This window comes from Panthera onca, chromosome F1 (assembly GCF_046562875.1).
Source record: "Panthera onca isolate mPanOnc1 chromosome F1, mPanOnc1 haplotype 2, whole genome shotgun sequence".
NCBI lineage: Eukaryota > Metazoa > Chordata > Mammalia > Carnivora > Felidae > Panthera > Panthera onca.
In genome coordinates this window covers 12448289-12472487 of record NC_138355.1, presented here as the reverse complement: position 1 = coordinate 12472487, position 24199 = coordinate 12448289, and the positions used below count along the sequence as shown (strand labels likewise).

The following is a 24199-nucleotide window of genomic DNA, read 5'->3' as shown; positions in this document are numbered from 1 at the left end:
TTGTAGTGATGTCTCTGGTACTTTGTGGTCCTTGCAACATTTCACTCACAGAATCCCCCTTAGGATCTTAGGATCCCCCTAAGGGATCAGTAGATAGATCTGTTACTGCCCTTATGTGTGTCTACCTTTCTATGTTAAAGCCTGTTTATTCCCAGATGCTTTCAGAATTCTCTCTTTATCCTTGTATTTTGCCAGTTTCACTATGATATGTCATGCAGAAGATCAATTCAAGTTACATCTGAAGGGAGTTCTTTGTGCCTCTTGGATTTCAATGTCTGTTTTCTTCCCCAGATTGGGGAAGTTCTCAGCTATGATTTGTTCGAGTGCACCTTCAGCCCCTTTCTCTGTCTCTTCTTCTGGAACTCCTGTGATACTGATATTGTTCCGTTTGATTGAGTCACTTAGTTCTCTAATCCCTCTTCTTGATCCTGGATTTTTTAATCTCTCTTTTTCTCACCTTTTATTTTTCCATATTTTTATCTTCTAATTCACCTCTTCTCCCCTCTGCCTCTTCAATCCACATTGTGACTGCCTGCATTTTATTTTGCACCTCATTTATAGCATCTTTTAATTCATCATGACTATTTTTAAATTTCTTGATTTCTGCAGTGATAGATTCTCTGCTGTCTTCTATGCCTTTTTGAAGTCCAGCGTTAATTTTATGATTATTATTCTAAAGTCTTGTTCAGTTATATTGCTTATATATGTTTTGAGTAATTCTTTAGCTGTCACCTCTTCCTAGAATTTCTTTTGAGGGGAATTCTTCCGTTTCATCATTTTGGCTAGTTTTCTGACCCTTGTGAATTTTAAAATCTTGTTATGTGCTCTGCACCTGCAAGCACTGCTCTATTTAAGGGGGGGGTCATACACTGTCCAGGGCCTGGCCCTTCAGGAGGTCTTTTTTGGAGAGTATTACTTGCTCTCTGTTGTTGTGACTTTGGTTATTTTATTTCTCTACTCACAGTGATGTTTTGGACCCTCCACAAGTTGTGCTTTGATTTGTTCCTTGAAGTAGCCTTGAACTATCATTTCTCATGTTTTCCAGTTTTCTTCCTGGTAGATTTAGTTTCCTTTCCTCCCAGATTCTTGGGGTTCAAAGTCCTTTGGCGTCAGCACTTCTTTGTTTGAGAGACGACTTACATAGGGATCCCCCTACTTTTCCACCATGTTGGCCATGGTTTCATTTTTTTTAAGTGTAGCTGTTCAGTTTTTCTTGCAGCATTTATTGAAACGACTTTCTCTTCTCTGTTGTATATTCTTGCCTCTTTTATCATAGATTAATAGACCATATAATCATGGGTTTATTTCTGGGATCTCTAGTCAGTTCCATTGATTTATGTATCTGTTTTTGTGCCAATACCATTCTGTTTTGACCTACAGCTTTGGAATATATCTTGAAATCTGGGATTGTGATACCTCCAGCTTTGTTTTTCTTTCTCAGGATTTCTTTGGCTATTTGGGTTTTATTTGTGGTTCCATATAAATTTTAGGATTATTTGTTCTAGTGTTGTGAAAAGTGCTGCTAGTATTTTGATAAGGATTGCAGTAAATCTGTAGATTGATTTGGGTAAGTAGTATGGACATTTTAACAATATTAATTTTTCCAATCCATTTGTATGGAATATCTTTCCATTTGTTTGTCATCTTCAATTTCTTTCATCAGTGTATTATATTTTTTCAGAGTACAAGCTGTTCACTTCTTTAGTTAAGTTATTCTTAGTTATGTTATTCTTTCTGGTGTAATTGTAAATGAGATAGTTTCCTTAATTTCTCTCTCTGCTACTTCGTTATTAGTGTATAGAAATAGTACTGATTTTTGGGTATTGATTTTGTATCCTGTCAGTTTAGTGAATTCGTTTATTACTTCTAGTAACTTTGATGGAGGCTTTAGAAATTTCTGTGTATAGTATCATGTCTTCTGCAAGTAGTGACAGTTTAATTTCTTCTTTACCAATATGGATGTTGCTGCTGCTGCTGCTGTCTCCTCCTCCTCCTCCTCCTCCTCCTCCTCCTCCTCCTCCTCCTCCTCCTCTTCTTCTTCTTCTTCTTCTTCTTCTTCTTCTTCTTCTTCTTCTTCTCCTCCTCCTCCTCCTCCTCCTCCTCCTCCTCCTCCTCCTCCTCCTTCTTTTCTCTCTCTCTCTCTCTCTCTCTCTCTCTCTCTTTTGTCTGATTGCTGTGGCTAGGACTTCTACTACTATGTTGAATAAAAGTGGTGAGAAGGGACATCCTTGTCTTGTTCCTTCCTGACCTTAGATTTTCACCATTGAATATTATGTTAGTTGTGGGTTTTTCATAAATGGCCTTTATTATGTTGAGGTATGTTCCCTCTAACCCCAGTTTGTTGAGAGTTTTTATCACAAATGGATGTTGTACTTTGTTAAATGCTTTTTCTACATCAATTGAAGTGATCATATGATTTTTGTTTTTCATTTTGTTGATGTGGTATATGACATCAATTGATTCCAAAGTCACTTTTTTAATGCTCTCAGTGTGACGTTTTATTATAATTGATGTCAAATACATTTATTACCACTCTTTTCCATATTGTCAGTGTCAGGTAACAAATTGCACCAAAAATGAGTCTAAGTTCACCACACAGAGCAGTCAACTTCTTCAAAACAATTATAAAGGTACATATTATTGAGGTCTCAGAAAACGAGCACATCTGCAGGCCGATCTGCAAGTGTTTTATAAAGTTTAAATATTGACGTGTTTCTTTCTTGCCTGGAATTTTGAGCTGATGATGTGCTCAGAGGAGGGAGCTTCCTTGAAAAGTGTCTAGTCCATCCTGTCTACAGATGGAGGGGGTTCTGTCCAGGGAGAACAGAGAGCTTCATTCTCGTTCTGTTCATATCCCTTCATGAGCTGAGGTTATCTTCTCTGCAGGTAGGGACTGAGCGTTAGTTATCCTCGTGTGTCCTATGACTTGTTTTTCCTATGATGTGTTCAGTGATTTGACTATAGATTTGTCTTGCCTCAAAACAACCCTAGGTATTTATGCTAAGGAGGTCTTCCTCTTATTGTAAAACTTGCAGCATTGGTATCTGAAACTAGACCTGTTAGTTTCTATTTGATCGTAATTGGACTGTCATACATGCTTTTTCTTATTTCTCCAGCACAGACCATCAACACATGATGATACACAATATGTGATATCTCTGTATTCACCAGGATACTAAAGTTAAGCAATTATCTTTAATGTCTAACGCTAAATTTGCTTGCCAACAACTCATTTCCTCTTATTATTTCAGTTGATAGATAATATGGGCTATCAGAAGAAGTTTATTAGGTAGATACAGCTGAGCTAGAAGATCAGGAAAAAACCTAACATAATAAGACTTCTGCATAATTCTCTTTTTGTGTAAGATATGGAACTTATGTTGACCCCTTTCAAAATATAGCAGTCATATTCTGTTCTTCTTTCAACCATTAAAAATACACAAAAGGAAAAAAATACCAATGATGTGTTTGTAGGCTCTTAGAGTATAAATTTAAAGCAGGTAATTCTTTTCTTTTATGCTTTAATTTCATTTTTTAATTATTTTTCAATATAATTTATTGTCAAATTTGTTTCCATACAACACCCAGTGCTCATCCCAAGTGCCCTCCTCAATGCCCATCACCCACTTTCCCCTCTCCCCCAACCCCCATCAACCCTTAGTTTGTTCTCAGTCCTTAGGAGTCTCTTAGGGTTTGCATCCCTCCCTCTCTGTAACTTTTTCCCCCCACTCCCCCCCCCCCCCCCGCCATGGCCTTCTGTTAAGTTTCTCAAGATGCACATATAGTGAAAACATATGGTATCTGTCTTTCTCTGCCTAGCTTATTTCACTTAGCATAATACCCTCCAGTTCCATCCACGTTGCTGCAAATTGCCAGATTTCATTCTTTCTCATTGCCAGATAGTATTCCACTGTATATATAAACCACATCTTCTTTATCCATTCATCAGTTGATGGACATTTAGGTTCTTTCCATAATTTGGTTATTGTTGAAAGTGCTGCTATAAACATTGGGGTACAAGTGCCCCTATGCATCAGCACTCCTGTACCCCTTAGGTAAATTCCTAGCAGTGCTATTGCTGGGTCATAGGGTAGGTTTATTTTTAATTTTTTGAGGAACCTCCACACTGTTTTCCAGAGTGGCTGCACCAGTTTTCATTCTCACCAGCAGTGCAAGAGGGTTCCCATTTTGCCACGTCCTCACCAGTACCTATAGTCTCCTCATTTGTTCATTTTAGCCACTCTGATGAGTGTGAGGTGGTATCTCAGTGTGGTTTTGATTTGTATTTCTCTGATGATGAGTGATGTTGAGCATCTTTTCATGTGTCTGTTTGCCATCTGGATGTCTTTGGAAAAGTGTCTATTCATGTCTTCTGCCCATTTCTTCACTGGATTATTTGTTTTTTTGGGTGTGGAGTTTGGTGAGTTCTTTATAGATTTTGGATACTAGCCCTTTATCTGATATGTCATTTGGAAATGTCTTATTCCATTCTGATGGTTGCATTTTAGTTTTGTTGATTGTTTCCTTTGCAGTGCAGAAGCTTTTTATCTTGATGAGGTCCCAATAGTTCATTTTTTGCTTTTAATTCCCTTGCCTTTGGACATGTGTTGGGTAAGAAATTGCTGCAGCTGAGGTCAAAGAGGTTTTTTCCTAAAGCAGATAATTCTAAATGAAGGATGTTATGGGACATAAAACACCAAATTCACACTTAGCCCTTACCCATGTGTGACCTCGGATTTATCACTCAAATATTTGAGTACATTGTCATAGTGTATTATTATTAGTAAGGGACAGGGAGCATGTTTTCATCATGATTATTTCTTCTGCTGGATCTATTTGGCAGATGATAGATTGTAAGTGTTTGGTTGTATCTTGTCTTTGCAGCTTTCTTTCTAAACAAAAACACACACATTTCCACTAAGGATGTTTAATTAAGATAGTATGTTCTAAATAGACTAAATTTAAAGTACTGCTTCATGAGCCTTAGTCATTGTAAGTACATCCTTAGCCCCAGCAGGATGCAGACCATGTGGTCTATTTCTTTTATATGTTCATAGAGAATGTTGGTTAGAAGCTTTGCCCAGAATTGCTGGCTCACTCAGAAATGGGGGCTCCCTAGAATACAAATTAGGAGAGCAGAGTATGAGTCCAGTTTTGGCACTGCCACCCTCCATTCTGTAGGCCGATTCTAGAACCTTTTCATTCCTCAATCGTTTTGAAATCATAATGGTAAACCCTTGATTTGCTTCACATGCTGACTCGATGTGGAAGTGCTCTTTATATTGTATCATTCTGTCCCCCAAACAGATTTTCTCCTTTTTATAGTGTCACTGCGTGCTGCCCAACAGAACTCCAGGGAAGGGATTCATGATTTTACTTCTTCCTCATGTGTGAGGATCACTGCATTTGGCCTTGTTTCCGTGTTTGTCCAGCCCCGTGAGTTTTGCTTAGCGAAGCAAGAGGAGTATTTGAGGATGGTCTATGACTATAAAGCTGATACCACATGCTAAAGTGAATACTCTTTACTAATTATGGTGTTTAAGTGTATTTTAGAGGAGGGAGAGGGGATCAATTAAAAAATAATTGGAAAACATTAGTGATTAATAAGTTTCCTGTCATTGGATATTATTTAAAAAAAATTTTTTTTAACGTTTATTTTTATTTTTGAGACAGATCCAGAGCATGAATGGGGGAGGGTGAGAGAGAGGGAGACACAGAGTCTGAAACAGGTTCCAGGCTCTGAGCTGTCAGCACAGAGCCTGACGCGGGACTCGAACTCACGGACCGCGAGATCATTACCTGAGCCGAAGTCGGCCGCTTAACCGACTGAGCCACCCAGGCGCCCCGGATGGATGTTATTTTTGACATGAATATAACAAGTACAGTAAAACAAATAATGCAAGTTAGAAGAAAACAAAAGTTAGGAATTCTAGAAAGTAGAGTCTTAAAATTACCTAGTTGATGTCATTAAAATCCACTGAATGTAAAACAAAAAATAAAAACAAAAATGAAAACTTGATGGACAAAGATATTTTAATCTATGATCACCATATATCATAATTTTTCTAATGCTTTTAGATTAGAGGTACATTCTTAGGATTCCATTGATTACTTATCATTTCCTTCCTGTAGGTTGAGCCAAATTTTTACTTATCCTAGTTAAGAGTACAGAACCTTTGAAATGAATCTTGATAAAAAAAAATAATAGGTCATATTTACTGGGCACTGTGTTAAGTCTGTTAAAAAATTATTTCAACTTAATTCTTGCACCAATCATATGAGGTAATGAAGATGATTATTTCTAGTTATAGATGATGAAACTGAAGCTTAAGAGGAATTGAGTAGCTTCTTTGGAGCTATAGTTTGAACAATGGTAGCATCAGGAAGGGCACCAAGACATTTGGCTTCCGTAGCTTCAAGTTATGTTGCTGTACCATGCTTTGTCCCCGGGTGTATTTTGTGAACTCTAGAGGTATATTGCATGCATTTTCAGTGGAAAAGAATGGGCAGAAAATGAAAGAATTGCTTATGGGTGTACTCTTCTAGGTTTCTTCAGGCTATATGTTAGGTATGTAATTTGTATGATCCGTGAGGTGAGTCTGCCTTAGATGAAGATAGTGTGCACTTCAGTAAAACTCCTAACGTCCCTGGTCCTACCTTTTCTAATTGATGAAATGACAGTTAGAGACTGGGTTTGAAAGATAGAAAAGACTGTTCCTCTCACTGGGTCTTTCCTTTGGGTCCAGGGCAGGAGGGAGGTAAAAGGGAGAGCCTGAGAAAATTGACCCTTCTCCTGCCCATGCACCTAGAGTCCTAAATCCACCAGAGACTACTTCTTATGTACCTTCTAATGTGCTAGAGGGAATGATTTTATTGGCCTTTGGGAATTTTCTCAAGTTTTAGTGTTGCTGCAGCTACAAGGGGAGTGTTGCTTAGGCTGTGGGGGAACCTGGGTCTTCATTTACCTGTGCTTCCCATTTGCATTTCCTTGATAAGTAGTCCTGGGCTGCATGCACTCCCGAAGGGTCATCCGTGGCTGACTATGTGGCCTTGGCCCTGGAGGGTACTGCCTGTGAGGAGGCGGCACCCCCACCAGCCCCTGTCATGCTCACCTGCAGTTTTTCATAACTTGTTCATTAAGCAAATAGCTTTTTGGCAAACTGACTTAGAGATGCTTTGCACCTAGTAAGAGCTCAGTAAATATTGTTGATTAAATAATGAATGAAACTATGAAGTAAAATGAAGCTTTGAATAGCTGAACACTTGAGAAAGTTATACTTATTCATATTCTAGGACCAATTACTTTCATTTTTTGGTGTGACCAACGTGTCTTGGTCTAGTATAGCTGTATTGACCAAGGAGGAATGTGAGGGGATCCGGAGTCACAGGGCACCCTGAATTGTGTGTGGTAGTGGGTGCGGAAGGGAGTGCCAGAGGGAACCTGGGACTCTGTGTCCACATCCCAGCCAGCCAGTTTGCACAGGTAAGAAGTACGCTTCAGTTCAGAAGGCTTTATGTCAGTTCAGTCTCCCCAGTTTCGATTCAGGGCATCTCATGCAGTAGGCTAGTGTGTCCCAATTAAATCCCCAGTCATCAACTGTGAGAAGATAAACAGAAGTCCATGTCTCTGCTGCCTGTGCCGCGGTCAAATCACATTCCCTGGTTAGGAAGAGGGTTCAGTACAGTGCGGCTAGAGTGCAGGTTCTAGAAAAAGTAAAAACTTTTCGTGTTCCTACAACAATCATTTGACTCTTTAATAAGCTGAACTCACATCTCCTGTTTTTGTACAATAACGAAGACACCTTGTTTAGCTTTGCAATCTTAGAGTCGCGTGTTATACTGACTGAGCCAGCCAGGTGCCGTTTATTTATTTGTTTATTTTGCTTTGTAATCTTGACTATTTCACATATTTGTGACACACATTTCCATGTCATTAATCTTTGTAATGGCGTAATTTAAGATATTTGTTGTGAAGATTTAATCATATATACCGGCAGAGGTATGATGAGCCCACGTACCCATCACCCAACTTCAATAGTTACCAATACCATGATGGTTTTATCTGCCTCCCTCAGACTTACTTTCTCATGGGAAAAATTGAAACCAATACCAGGCATCATGTTAGTTTAATTTCAAATACTTCAGGATGTGTCTCAAAAAGGGACTTTTTAATATGGTATAATGCCATTATTATACTGAATGCAAATAGAATTTGTTGCCTAATTTTTCTGGTAGCCAGTCCATTTTCAGAATTCTCTGATACCTTAGATTAAAAGTTATGTCCAATATGACACATAATTCAATCCTCTTCTCTTTTTGTCCCAGGGGTTGGGAATAGCATGTGTGCTTGGTGGGCAATACTGTATACTTTCTAAACCCATGTCAGGAGATTCACTGTGTCTGCCTGCTTTAATTTTATTGAGGCTGTGAATGATTCATGGGTTTGGGGGTGGCAGCTTGATTCCTTCTTTGCAAATTTTTCACTTTGACTTTTTCTCTAATGGGTTTCCCATCCATTTGCTATTCATTAAGTGACCATTGGGGAATGCAAAAGGACTTAATTAGAGATCGCATCATGGTGATTTTTTAATTTTGTCATTTTTTGTCCCTTTTGGCTAGAACTTTTCTATATTGAAAACTTTTCTTTGTTCACTAGATGTCATATTACCTTGAAATACAGTTCATACTGGAAATGTTTCTTTTATTTCCCATTAGTTCTCTGTTATCAGTGATGATTGGTGCCCTAGAATTCTCCAGAGATACCTATTTTTATTTTCTTATTCCTTTTCATATACTCAATATGTTTAAATTCATTGAGTTATTATTTTTTCTATAATAGCGTGATTTTAATGGCTACGTATTTAGCCATGTATATAAAGCCATCTTTGTTTTAATGCTGTGGTTTTTTTTTGTCGCACATTTTAATTTCTTTCATTATTTTTTACTATTAAAAATCCATTTATTATTGTAGCAGGAGCTGTGCTAAGCACTTTACATGTATTTTGTCATGTAATCTTCACAGTAATCCTGTGATGTAACACTCTTTGGTTATATCTGAATATTTACCTAGGATTGATTCTCCACAGTTGAATTTTAGGGTCAAGGAGTGAACTTATTTTAAGATCATGGAGACACATTGCAAAATTGCTCTGCAAAACTTCCCCTGTTAATGATGTTTCTGCTTTCTGGGTTTCAGCTTACCTTGAGTCCAGGTTGAGGAACAAAAAAATTGACAAACTCCTTGCCCATGCCCATGCATACCTGCCTCATGAATTTTTTCCAAGTATGATGTCACTCTGCCATACTCAGTTGATGCAGTGACAAAAAATCTGCCCTGGTTTCAAGGAGAGGAGCGTGTATTGGCTGGGTGAGATTACACAAAGCAATAAGAATAAGCATGGAATGAGCCAGGACATGTTGAGTAGAGAAAGCAGTAAAGGGGACTTGAGAGACAGTGGCCGGTGAGATCCAGAAAATAAAGTATGGTATCATAGAGATGATAGCAAAGAATTCTAAGAAGTAAGAGTGAGTCAACGATGAAAATTTTCTGAGGGATTAAGAAACTGAGTAAGATGAAGATAAATATTATTGATACAGTGTTGGCTACCAGTTTCTATTGTATGGTGGGGATAGAAGTCAAACTGATGTCTCAAATTAGGGTGGGCTGAGCCAGGAGTGAGGGGCTAGAGGTAGTAAGTGTAGGTAATTTTGGTCAGTAGTTTTGTGAAGGGAAATCAAGAAATGGGACAGTAGTGGGGGGTAAGGAGTGATGTGGGCTAAGGGAGATTTTCGTTTTAAATTAAGTATGTTTGTGTGATCTAGAAATGTCCACTAAAGATGGAAATGTTCCTTATTCAGGAGAGAGAAGAAATAGTGAAAGAAGTGAATTCCAGACCATGCCATAAGGAATTCGATCTAGAACACTGAGGGGAAGAACTTGCTTTTGTTTGGAGCAGGGCCTTCTTCCTCTATGAGGAAGGCAGAGAAGGGTATCAGCGTAGGTGTTTTTGGATATTCACAGTTTCTCTTGGCTTCTTCCATTTTCTCAGTGAATTATTTGAGAAGATCATTATCTCATCATTGAAAGGGCTGGATTGGGGCACTTGGGTGACTTAGTTGGTCACTTAGTTGGTTGAACGTCCAACTTCAGCTCAGGTCATGATCTCGCAGTTTGTGGGTTCAGTCCCCACATCAGGCTCTGTGCTGAGGGCTCAGAGCCTGGAGCCTGCTCAGATTCTGTGTCTCCCTCTCTCTCTGCCCTTCCCCAATCATGCTCTGTCTCTCTGTCACTCAAAAATAAATAAACTTTAAGAAAATTAAAAAAAGAAAAGACTGGGTTAAGGGGGGAGGAACTGTATATGATTGTGTTGGAGACTATATGCTTAGATGTGAATGCAGAGCGGTGTTGGGCCTAATTGAGGTTTATAGTCATGATAATAAAGTGAAAGCAGACAATGGGTGCATGTCTTTCCTTCACAGTGACCAGTTGCTCTGGTTCAGGCAAAGAAAAGGTGGATGTCTAGAATGGAACAAATTGGGGTTTGGGAATTTTACTGGCTCCCATGGGGGAGAGGGGCAGGGGTACGATTACAGTGGTGGGACATGGAATTTAAGCAGGTGAGGAAGGGAGTGATGGATTGTGTGACAGTGGCAGGGATGATAGACTCAAGATCCCCGTGGAGGATGGGCCCTCAGAAGGGGTTCTAGAATATGAGTTGAAAGGATAGAAGGCAGTGGCCAAGGATTAGATGTTCCTTCCAGACATTTGTACATATATTGATTAATTTATGATCAAAACATTAATTGAGCAACTACATGTCAGGTCTTTCTTGAGACACTGGGTAAAAGGTGGTAACCAAACAATGGAGTCTGCGAAAATGGACTTTACTTTCCAGGAGGAAGAGACAGATCACAGACTCACAAAAATTCAAGAGCTGAGATCTCTGAAGAATAAAGAGGGATAGTGTGAAAAAGAGTGACTGACAATGCTATTTGAGAAATGGAGGGTCAGGAAGTTATCTCAGTGGAAAAGACAACTGAGCAGAGGCCTGAATAAGATGAAATAGTGAGTCATTCAAGTATGTTGGAAAGAGTGTTCTAGTACAAAAGTCTCTCAGGTAAGCATGAGCTCTGTGTGCTAAAGAAGAGGAGGCCTGTAGGTCAGAGTGCCCTCAGGGAGAGCAGGAAAAGGTGACAGGAGGGGAAAGGCCTCTTGAGTCATGGTGACAGTTGGGTTTTTGTCTGAGGTTGATAGGAAGCCATGGAGGGCTGGAGTAAAGTTTGAAATTGGTCTTCTGAATGGGTTGCCTGTGTGGGGGAAGAGAAAGCACTGACTGGAGGCAAGGATTCAAGATCTCAGATGAGTTTTCTCCCTGGGTGTTGGTTTGATCTCCATGTGGATGTCAGAATCACTGATAAGAGTAGAGGTGGAAAACAGAGCAGTTGAGTCAGGAGGTAAAGTATTCAGTGAATGGCAGGGAGGGGATCAGGAATGACAAGAAGTCAGTGGATGGAAGAAAGGAGAAGGAGGACAGCTGGTCTAGCCAGTGACAGGTCTAACCATGCTGATGGTTTTGGAGAATAAATCACTTGAAATTGCTAATGGGGATCAAGGAAGTCACTCACTCACTTCCTACCCCTAATATATGTGCGATTTGATACAAAATGTGTCCTTGTGAGAGGGCTGCTGGAGAAGGACTCACGTGGCAGCCAGGTTACTTTCCATGCAATCAGGTGAGGTTCCCTTCAGAGAGGTTGAGGCAGGGATTCTCAAGCTGGGGTGATTTTGCTAGCTGGGGGACATGTGGCAATGTCTGAAGATACTTGGCGTCTTACAATGGGAGGTGCAGTGGTTATGCTGCTGGCATCTATTGAGTAATAGTGAGTGATGCTGCCTACATCCTACAATGCACAGGACAGCACAGGGCAGAGAATTATCCATCCCAAGGTGTCTGTGGAGTTGTGGTTGAGAAGCCCTGGATGAATGAAGGCTTGAGGGTTGTGTTTGTTCATCATGGAGCTGAAATTCCAGGGAGGAACTTCCACATTATTCCATACCCTTTTTGATAATTTTTGGCTTGATACACATACACATTTACTCACTCACACTTAAATACTCTCATATATGGAAGGTCCTATGTCCCTTACTTTCTGTCACACAAAGTTTCTGAGTTACAGGAAAGAACTACTTCATTTTCTGGCTGTTTTCAGTCATAAGATATATAAAATGGGTATACCACAACAATTAATCACTTCAGAATTGAGGAATATGGTTTCCTCCATGTTTGGTTCCAGCTAGATGCAGGGAAACTTATGTTCTGTAGAAAAAAAAAAATCCTTTATTTCTTCTCAGAAAATATCCTGGGAGACCAAAGGATGTTCTCTAAGTGATCTAAAGGAGTGAAGAAAATAAAAAGGCCTCTTTTGCCCTTCTTTGTTATTCCACTTATCAGAGGTAGATTTTGAAATGAGTTTTGTTGTACAAACAAAAATAGGAAGAGACATCAAAATTGTATGATTAGTCTCCTGACAGACATTTATACATTTGAAATTTAGTTGTTCTAACAAGTACAGACCTGTGCCTGGTTTTGCATAGCCCTAAGTTAAGAATGCTTTTTACATTTTAAAGCTGTTCAAAATGAAAATGAAGAAGAATATGCAGCAGAGACCTTATGTGGCCCTCAAAGCCTAAAATATTTATTGTTTGATCCTTTATAGAAAGAGTTTGCTTATCTCTGGTATAGAGGTATTTCCTTCCCAGTTCTGACTATGATAGGAACAAGTCTTTGTCACAGAATCACAGCATTGCATTTATTCAGAAATCCTAAAAATATTTATTAATGCTTCTTATGTGTGAGAGGCCATATTTGCAGGATATATGCTGGCTGTCAGGGAGTTTATTTTAGTGAGAGGTATAGATATTAAATAAGTACACACATGATTAAAATAATTAATTACACAAAGAACTAAGAAAGGCGCCAAAAGAGTATGGAAGGGGGTCACTGAAGGCTTTTTTGAATAAGCAATTTTAATCTAAATTTGAAGAATGAATCCACTAATTACAGGGAGGGGCAGGAGCAGGGCAAGAACTGAGGGAGCAGTTGTAGCCCTGGGAGGGATGCCAGAAATCTGCTGTGTCTATCATAGTTGACTAATGCAGAAATCAGCTGAATGAATTTCTAAAGGGTAATAAAGTAGAGCGTGAGTGGTATTAGAAAGGATTAGGGACCTCCAGCCATTGTGTTCTCCCAGATGAGTCTGAGGTATAGCTGGGATTGAGAACCATGGCACTAGGTGGAACCCAGCCCTCTTGGTCCTCGGCCAGTGTCCTGTTCTCGTGCCTGTCTTCTCTGGTCTCTTCTAGGGAAATAAAAGCTGAAGTTTGCACCTACCATAGAGCTATGGTTCTGAGGATCATATGAAAAAAATTTGTCTGACATATTTGCTGGCTCTTTTCTTGGGGGTTGGGGCCTTTCCCTGCCTCCTGTGTCCTCATTCTCTGCCCTTCTCTATTGCCATGCCAGAGACCATGAATGTCAGTCACTGACATTTCTTAGTCCACTTGGTGGTTGCTAACTGCTCCCTCAGGGAGCCATTAGCAGGGTAAATGAAGAGAGGAAGGAGGGTTACCAATGAAATCCCAAAGGCTGGGCACTTCTTTAGGTGGAAATATACTTCTTCAGGAGGGCCATCATGTGGCGTATCCTCTTTTGGGGCAGGAGATATTTTGGGGGGTGGGAGAGCAAACCAGAGCCACCTTCTCCCATGTGGTATTCCAGTCCTCAGACTGTGGAGTTTTCTCTGTGTTTGAGAAGCTGCTGTCTGTGCACTTCAGTAGCCTTGGCAACAGTGATGCTCACTGGTTGTGTTTTTCCAGGCTTTACTCCTCTGGGAGGGTTCCAAACCAGGTGACATGCCAGTGCTCCTGACTGTATTTCATCTGCAGGGCGAACTCTGTTGGAGAAGCTGTTCAGCCAACAAGAGAACGGGCCTCCAGAAGAAGCAGAGAAGTTTTGCTCCCGGATCATTGCCATGGGTCTTCTACTTCCTTTCAGTGACTGCTTCAGGGAACCATGTGATCAGAACGCCCAATCAAGTTCAGCTCCATTTGATGTAAGTAGGAACATTTACTTCTGTCTGCGAGACAGATTGGAGTTAAAATAGCAACTGTGATGTGTGTCTGCCCAGTCACCCCACACTTTAAATACCGACATGTGATGCAAGTCATCCTTCCCTCAGCCACTCAGCAGCTCAGCATGTCTATTTAATTTCTACACTTTCCTTCCTCACTTAAGAAATCCTAAGTATATTTGTCAAACCTCCTTTTCTTAACAGATGGTCACTCTTGACAGTTTTCTAACCTGCTTTAATCGGTAATGATTTTCAAGTGGCTCTGAGTCAGGACTGCCTCCTTGGCTGGTCATGGACATTACTTCACAAGCAGTACCAAAGGGCCAGAGCTTTGTTCCCAGGGGGCTGCAGGTTTCCATGGGTGCCTAGAACACTATTTCAGTGTGTTCATAGCTCATCTATTTATTAACCATTGATATGAAGCAGCATTGTCTGCTTTCTCCCCAGCTCCCATTCACCAAGAGCATTCATACTGTGAAACAGTAATCGAAAAGGCATATTCATAATTCCTAATGAATATCAATCAGCACAGCTGGATTATCATTTTCAAGCCAGGTATTGCTAATGTTTCTCAGGTATGTGGTACATGTGTGACATTGGTGGTTGTATTGAGTTGCGTCTAAAACCCAGATATATAAGAATGCTCCTGTATGATTTTCTCATAAGAAAATTGAAGGTCTGGTTGGCTCACTTGTGCAGAGCCCGGTATTTGTGAGGCAGAGTAATGGGTTCTCGTCCACATGGGTTACTTACAGTTGTTTCCTTGCTTCCAACTACACCCTTCTTCTGTGCCTTTAGTATACATGCTATTGACCAGTGAATGAAATAATGGCGACTTTTGAAAGACAATGAAAATGAGCCCTGATCAAGATGTGACAGTAAATAATAAAATGTCTATATGTCTTGCATTTCTTCTTTCTCTTCTTCATACATTATAAACTATGTTCTTCCTTGATCTCCCCTCAGTATTAGGGAAATAAATCACGTAAAGTATTGTGAGATCTTCTTGACACTTTCCATGTGAAAGAAGGCTTCTCAGGATGTGCTGTGACTTGTGAATCTTGCTTCTTGAGATCTTTTTATTTAATTATTTTTAAAAATGGCACTAGCTAATTATTTCTAGGTAGATCTTTTTATTCTATGGGAAGAATTGGATAATTTAAAATTTCTCTTCCTTCCTTTTTTTTTTTTTTTTTTTTTATGAGAGAATTGTGTTATGATAGAAACTGAACACCTGGGGACTGTGTAGCTAAAAGTGTGCAGAGAGCTGTGTTCCAGAAAATATATAAATTTGCACGTTGGAAATAAAATAAATGTGGCACAAGGGCAAACCCTGGCCATGTCTAAAGCTTGCCTTTTGATTGGAACTATCCCCAAAATGACTGCATTATCCTCTTAAAGTTTAGAGGTAAACAGTCTTCTCATTCAATAAACGTGGAATTGGAATAAACTGAAAAGAATAGGATTATTCTATATCTCCTTTTTTTCTTTTAAATCACTGAACTGGCTGCTGCTTTTTTGTAATGTTTATTTATTTCGAGACAGAGGGCGTGTGCAAGCTCTGTGGAGCCCAATGTGGGGCTTGACTCAGGGCTTCATTGCACAAACTGTGAGATAATGACCTGAGCTGAAATCAAGAGTCGGTCCCTCAACTGACTGAAACACCCAGGTGCCCCTGAACGGGCTGCTTCTCATCTTCCACCTCCCTCCATTCCTGTGTTAGAGTAGTAACCCCTCCCATGATTGTCTGTTTGGAGGACAGCTGGGTATGGCAAAGAGAGGGAAAAGCAAACAAATAAAATCCCTTAATATGGTAGAAAGTAATTTCCTCAGAATAAGAATTTCTTTCCCTCAACTTTATGTGATTGTATTTTCTCCTTTATTTGTTGGCTCTGTAGAACACCTCTACTCCCCCTCCCAAACTAAACACAAAACAAATAAGAATCTAAAGTCATTTTAGTAAGAAATGTTATTCCATATACTTAAACAGAAGTTCAGTCACACAACTGTGCATTTCCTGTATGCACAATCAAGGATTTTCTTCAAAACTCAAAAGAGGTAACAGTATAGGGAGTTATGTAGACTGAGGTATTAGTGGGGAAATGGAGAGGAAGGCACTTACCTGTGTGCGGAGAAATTTCTGATAATTAGTTTCTTTGCTGATTTCCAGAAAATTGCTGTTGGGAGGATTTCTAACCAACAATTCTCTTGGGGAAAGTAGCCCTTCGAGACTGATCACCATGTGGGAATAAATTCATAACTGGCACTATTCCTAACCCAACTTTGATCCCTTCCCTAAGAACATCTGATTCCCTCCTTTTCCTCCTCTTGCCATTTATACACATAATTAGAGCAATAAAGAGTTTTGACTTAGGGATCTCACTGATATGGTTTGTGGATTAGCTTTCTTCATATAACCTTTTTGATTTTAGCCCCATGTTATATTATACATTTTTTAGGGCCTAACATTTTGCTTTAGAAATGCTATAAATAATATGAAAAGACTTCACATAAGTTTCAAGAACACTAAAAGGTAAAGAGCTTTGAGTGATAATGTTAATTCATTCACAGATGCTTACCAAATACATTCTATATGCCAGGCAGTGCTTTAGTCTCCATAGATACGTCACGGAGGAAGAGAAATAGGATTTCTGTTCTCCTGACATTTATATCCTCTTCATGGTGGGGAGAGACACATAAAAGACAAAACAAAACAACAAGTAAAAGCATAGGTCATGAATTTACATCAGATTCTAGTAAATGCTATAAAGGAAATAAACCCTAGTAACACGATAGGGTGAATGAGGGTGGGGTAGGGTAAGTGTAGGGGAAGCCTCACTGAGGATTCCTGATGGGAGGTGTGAGGGAAGATCATTCCAGGAAGCTCACCTGATAAGTACAGAGGGCCTAGGGAGAGTACAAGCATGACCTAAGCACACAGCCTGAGCACCTGCATAGGTGAAGTTTAATGAGTTGAGGACAGAAAGGGCTCAGGGTCAGAATGTGCAGGGTCCTGAAAGCCATGGAAGGAAAATAGATTTTTATTTAAGTAGGAGCTTTGGGAAGGTTTTATGCAGGGCAAGAACGTATTTTACATGAATCGCTTATCCTAGTCTTTGGATAATGGAGTATTGGAGGCAGAAGTAGAAGTAGGAAATCCAGGCGGGCTTATTGGAATAGTTGAGTGAGGGATGGTGGTGGTAACTTGGGGTAGGATGGTGGTGAGGGACTTAGAGAAGGGTCCTTGGGTGTCAGATGGATTCTGTAGGTGGAGCTGATGGGACTTCTGGTGAGTTAGACTTGGGGGCAATGGAAAAAGAAAGTCAACTGTAACTTCTTAGTTTTGTATTTTAAGTAGCTGGGTGGATGGTTGTGCCATTTATTAAGATGTAGAAGCCAGGTCTGTTTTAGGAGGAAAATGTTGTAAGGACAGAACTGGTGCTCGTTATATACTTTTCTTGAATAAAATTCTGTTTATTTAGAAAACTAATACTTAGCATGTAAGCTGACAAACATTAGCTTTTGCTTTTCACTGGTGGAATGATGTTGACTTTATTAGCTAATCAAAATTAGGGCCATGATATAAAGATATGTTGGGGCGCCTGGGTGGCGCAGTCGGTTAAGCGTCCGACTTCAGCCAGGTCACGATCTCACGGTCCGTGAGTTCGAGCCCCGCGTCGGGCTCTGGGCTGATGGCTCGGAGCCTGGAGCCTGTTTCCGATTCTGTGTCTCCCTCTCTCTCTGTCCCTCCCCCGTTCATGCTCTGTCTCTCTCTGTCCCACAAATAAATAAAAAAACGTTGAAAAAAAAAAAATTTAAAGATATGTCAACCATCAGGTTTGTAGCCCTTTGCATAGCCATGTATTCATAAAACAGAAAGATGGAGATCCTTTATAGGCCTGATAGCATTGTCCATTATCTTTTTCCATTTCCATTACTAACCTGGGGACCCAGAAACTATCAACTTACTTCTTATTCTCTGACATATCCTCACATTTTCCTTTTGCTTTTTTGTTGTTGTTACTGTTGTTGGTTTTGTATATCAGATAGAATTCTAAGCTAGATCATTTCTGAAGCTAACAAGAGAAAATGCATATTTTCTACTTATTATGCATATTACTACTGCTTGGTAGATTGTATTGTTTAATTGTAGATCACGGTATTTTTTTTGTGGTGAGGAAGGACTTTTTTCCTTCTGGAGCCTGTTCTAGTCATTTCTCAAGTGTTAGAAAAAATATCTCTCCTGAAATGTTTACCATAAATCCTTAGAAATAGCAAAAACTTCATTATGTCACATCATATATAGTTGACCCTTGAACAATGTGGGGGTTAGGGGCACACCCCCCACACACAGTCAAAACTTCACATACAACTTTTGACTTCCCCCAAATTTAACTACTCAGGGCCTACTGTTGATTGGAAGCCTTACTGATAACAAAACTAGTTGATTAACACATGTTTTGTATGTTATATGTATTACATACTGTATTCTTACAATAAAGTAAGCTAGGGAGAAGAAAATGTTATTAAGAAAATCATAAGGAAGGAAAATACATTTACTGTACTATAAAAAAGTATTTAAGTGAACCCACATAGTTCAAACCCGAGTTGTTCAAGAATCAGCTGTAACTTGCAGTTTTGGGCCACTGCCCTGCTCCCTGTGGACAAAGAATGCTAGTCCTCAGCCTATGGCTGACCACGGGCTCTGGCTCATTGCCTGTTAGTTGTAGATGGAGGTCATTTTGCAAGAATAGGTTCAGTATGTGGTCCCTTAAGATCCCTTTTCCTTTGAATGCTTTTATTTATATTAGATTTTTCTGAGTCATATTCATTAGCGACTGTTTTCCAGCAAACCACAGTTATCTCACATAGGTCTTCTAGGATTTCTTTAATCATCACTGTGTCAGATATCATGTTGCCTCTACATCACAAAAAATAAAGCAAGTTTACTTGGCCCAAAGATTTTGGCAGGAGGAAATGATTATACTTACTCCTTTAGAACTGATTTTAAATGTCTTCCTAGTAGAATATTTTTGGATCCCTGGCTTTTTTGGGTTTGGCAGGTTTTACTAATTTTGCTAGCTATGTAGTAATCCCATGCTTACCAGATGGGCAAGAGCTCCTTGCTATGTGCGTAAATGGATGTAAGTTTGAATGAGTTATTAGTGAGGCTAGAATTAAAGAGAAGGAAGACATGAAAATTCAGGCTAAAAAGGAATAAAGAAAACATGATCCTGAACGTGTCAGAAAAATAATTCATCAGTCAAAACCAATAATGGGCTCTGCTGAAAAACTAATGAAATACACTCTGCTCACCATCACCAGTAGCTGGAATGAAGACTTAAGTGAACAAATAGAAATGATCATTTCTATTTGAATCCAATTTTTTTCAGAGTAGGAAGAATACTTGGATACTTTTTAGTCAAAGCCACACAAATCTTTTTCTGAGAAGAAATAAAAGCCATGACACGTCTTTCAGTTCTAAGAAAATGCACACACACACACACACACACACACACACTGCTGTACTTTTGTTTTTGAAACACTGTGTATAGTATTAGGTCTCAGGTCTCAGGAAGTTTTCAAGTGTGATATTAAAATTATATTTAATTTTCAGACCATCTTTTTAAATTATTTTAGCTGAACATTTCTTTTCCTTGCAGACTTCCCTCTAATCTCAACATAGGAGTCCGTAGTAAAACAGAAGATTTCATTTAACAAAATTCATTTTGTAGCCGTAGTTTTACATCTGTTCCATTACTCAGGTAATCATTGCCTGAACTCATGAGAAGCAGGGTGACAAGTGCAGATTGAAAATATAATCCTTTCCCTCAGTTTTACTTATTTTAGTTTTTGTTTGTTTAATTTTAAGGACTTAAAAGAGGTCTAAGGTACTACATTCACCTGGTTAAAGAAGAGCTCTGCTCCTGGCCCTGGCCTCTCCCACTCTAGTTCTACCCTTGCCTGGCTCTCCTTGTTCTTGTTTGGATGGTTTTAACTTTGATATTTTAAGTTTGCTGATTTGCCTTTGGGCTGTCACAGATTAGGATTTAGGTATTTCCCAACCTTTCCCCTCCCCATTCCTTCCAGTATAGTTAATACTGGTCTTCTAGTTTCCCTTTGATAATTCTGCCTTGAACCTTAAATAATATGGTTCAGATTATTTGGTCGTTTCATTGACTTCAGATGATGTCTCCTGCTGCCCCACCCACCTCGCATAATTAGGCTATCTATTGTCTCTACTTTCTTCTCCACCTGGTCCCAACCTGGGCTTTCTAGCTTCTACCAAGAACACTTTTATCCTTCAGGTATATTTTTAAGGTTAATTGTTTTAAAAAATGTTTATTCATTTATTTTGAAAGGGAGAGAGAGACAGAGAGAGAGAGAGAGAGAGAGAGAGAGAGAGAGAGAATCTCAAGCAGTCTCCACGCTGTGAGTGCAGAGCTGGATGTGGGGCTTGACGTGAGATCATGACCTGAGCTAAGTCAAGAGTCCGATGCTTAACAGACTGAGCCACCTAAGCACCCCTAAGGTTAATTTTTAATTTTATTTTAAAAGTTAAGAAAATGTTTGGACACCCTGTAACTGTTGCCTTGCAGAGGCGATAGTGTGCTCTGATTTCATTTCCTTTTTAATATCCCAATATCACAGCCCCCAGGCCACTCAGATGAGGATGTTTCTGGGGTTAAGTTCCAATGGATTCTGTTATTTTAATAAACAGTCACTTGCTCCAAAGTATCCCGTATTTAGTTCAGTTACATTTGATTTATCCCTTTCTGATATAGGGAGCCCTCATCTAGCACAACAAAGTTTTTGATTGCCTTTTATTTTGTTTTCTTTTGGGAGAAGAAACCTGTATCTATCTATCTATCTATCTATCTATCTATCTATCAATCTATCTATCTATCATCTATTTACCTATCATCTTTCTTTTTCTTTCTCTTTCTTTCTTTTTCTATCTATATTCTCAATATCTTTGAGTTTGTACCCTATTCTTACCATTTAATGGAGTTCTTTCAATTTTTCTTGAAGACTACTGCTGTGGTCTGAATATTTGTATACAGAATTCATACTTTGGAATCCTTATGCCTGGTGTGATGGTGTTTGAAGGTGGGGCCTTTGGGAGGTGACCAAATCAGGAGGATGGAGCCCTCATGAATGGGGTTAGTGCTCTTATAAAAGAGATCCTGCCCAGAGATCTCTCCTTCCACCATGTCAGGATGCAGTGAGAAGGCACCAACTATGAACCAGAAAGAGGGATCTTACTAGATAAGGAGAGCTGTTGTTTCCTTGATCTTGGACTTCCAACCTCCATTGCGAGAAATAAATTCTGTTGTTTATAAGCCACCCAAACTATGATATTTGTTATAGCAGCCTGAATGGATTAAGACATCTAACAGCTTCCTCTTTTAATTTAGATCAGGTTCCTGATATATAATTATGACTTCTATTTTTTTTTTTCCAGCTCCTTTTCTCTTGCCCTGCCCCTGGTTATTAGGCGCACAGAAATTAAAGACTCTATTCTCAACTGATTTACAGCCACTTTAAAGAGAAAAGATATGTAAAGAAATTATTGGACTTTAGTGGTTGCGGTGGGCTCTGTAGTCTGACTGTCCTGTCCTTTGAATCCTGGATTTCCCGCTTACTCTATAAACATAGGTGAATGGCTTAGTTTCTCAGTTTGTTTCTTGTAAAATGAGCAGTGATGTACTGGTTTCTGAGTAAGAGGAAAACATGAATACAAATAAAGCATTGTGTAGAGTATAGGGCATACAGTAAGTGTTCAATGTATGTTAACTGTCGCCACAGATCATAGTTGCATTTAGAGTTCCAGTGGAGATATGTACAGTGGAGGGAGCAAAGGAGAGGATTAACTGAGTCTCCTTGGTAGCTCAGGAGATAATCCTTAGGGTGAGACTTGAGGCTGACTTGGAGTTTGCTGTAGGGACCAGCCAGATCAGGATAAGTCTATGTATGAGGCATGCAGATGATTTTGAGTGTAAATTGAAAGAATGATAGGTAAAAGGAGGCCAGACATGGAAATATTTATGTCACCTTAGGGATGTTTTTAGTATATGTGCTGCTGAAGTGAGCACTCCTTGGGGATGTTTGTAAATAATTTTTGAGTAGTTAAGCTATAACAGATTGCCATTTATAAGAAATCATTCTGGTGGCAGAGTAGAGAATGAAGAAGTTTAAAATTGGTGTTGGGATGATCAGTAAAAATGTCTAAACTGAAACAGGCAGTGTGGAAGGAAAGAGACAGCTATGGGGAATGTTTAGGATTTAGAATTGACAGGACTTGTCATTTTAATTAGATATGGGGAAGTGAAGGCGTAGATGGCTTCTTTGGTTTTGGATTTGCAACTCTAGGTGGATGGTGATACTCTATCTACAAAGAGGCAGAATACTAAGGAGGGAACACATTTCATGGAAGATGATAAAACTCTCATGGACATCTAGAATAGAATGTATGATTGTTTGGGACATAATGGTGGCAATTCCTAGCGGGAGAAGGAGCTGCTGTTACTAGCATTACCATAGTTGCATTAAAAATAAGCAGATCTAATAAATTATGATAGAGCGTAATCAAGATTAAAGTTCTTTTTTAAATAATTTTATTTAATTTATTTTTAAAATTTGCATCTAAGTTAGTTAGCATACAGTGCAACAATGATTTCAGGAGTAGGTTCCTTAATGCCCCTTACATATTTAGCACATCCCCCCTCCCACAACCCCTCCAGTAACCCTCTGTTTGTTCTCCATATTTAAGAGTCTCTTATATTTTGTTCCCTTCCCTGTTTTTATATTATTTTTGCTTCCCTTCCCTTATGTTCATCTGTTTTTTTATCTTAAAGTCCTCATATGAGTGAAGTGAATGAGATACCACCTCACACCTGTCAGAATGGCTAACATTAACAACTCAGGCAACAACAGATGTTGGTGAGGGTGCGGAGAAAGAGGATCTCTTTTACACTGCTTGTGGGAATGCAAACTGATGCAGACACTCTGGAAAATAGTATAGAAGTTCCTCAAAAAATTAAAAATAGAGCTACCCTATGACCCAGCAATTGCACTACTAGGTATTTATTTGAGGGATACAGGTATGCTGTTTTGAAGGGGCACGTGCATTCCAATGTTTATAGCAGCACTATCAACAGTGGCCAAAGTATGGAAGGAGCCCAAATGTCCATCAACAGATGAATGGATAAAGAAGATGTGGTATATATATATAATGCAGTATTACTCGGCAATCAAAAAGAATGGAATCTTGCCATTTGCAACTATGTAGTTGGAACTAGAGGGTATTATGCTAAGCGAAATTAGTCAGAGAAAGACAAATACCATAAGATTAAAATTCTTAGGGACAGTGAGAAATAGGTGTAGTGAAAATGGATTAATGGGAGGCTTTGGCCAGAAGATACTGGTATTCAAGATTTCAGAGATGAAGCTGTTCTACTGATTCCAAAGTCCAGTCCGTGGAGTGGAATGCCCATTGTCTTTGGAATTGAGGCACTGAGGTTGTTGGCTGGGATTTGGTGTCCCACAGGATTGTGGAGGAGTAGGTGTTGAGATGCGGACATGAGACCATGCCAACAGTCCTGGAGGAGTGTAAGGCTGTGTGGAGGTCAGTTAGTTTCTGCAATAAGGAAATTAGATAATGACATTACTGCTTGATAAGGGCTTCAAAGGTGCAGAGGATTCTGCACAGGGTGGGCATGGAATATTCTTTGGATGATTATGGAGGGCTAGATTATGAGGCCATGTTATACAAGAGGAATCAGGAACATCTCCTTTTAGTTCAGTCCTTACTTGCTTGATTTATCACATCAGCCTTTTAATTACCTTCTTGGGTATGCCTGTTACTAGTCACCAGTCCAATCTCCTTGTGCTTTCCTAGGGCTTCTTGGTTTGGGGCCAAGTTCTCTTCCAGATATATGTGATGATGTATCCGGACATTTTTGGTTGCTACAACTGGGGAGGGCTGCAGCTGGCATCTTCCCTCCCTCAAAGGACTTTCCAGTACCAAATGCCAATAGTTGAGAAACCCTTTGCTGTACATCCTGCA

General features: G+C 39.5%; 1 protein-coding gene across 1 annotated transcript in view; it reads left to right on the top strand.

Moving 5' to 3' along the window:
• The window catches only part of FMN2 (formin 2), a 386263-nt gene that overhangs the window by 23051 nt on the left and 339013 nt on the right, over positions 1 to 24199 (top strand). Inside the window, exon 2 of the mRNA XM_078441390.2 lies at positions 13946 to 14112. Coding sequence (XP_078297516.1) covers positions 13946 to 14112 — 167 coding nt within the window. The remainder of the gene's footprint in view (positions 1 to 13945; positions 14113 to 24199) is intronic.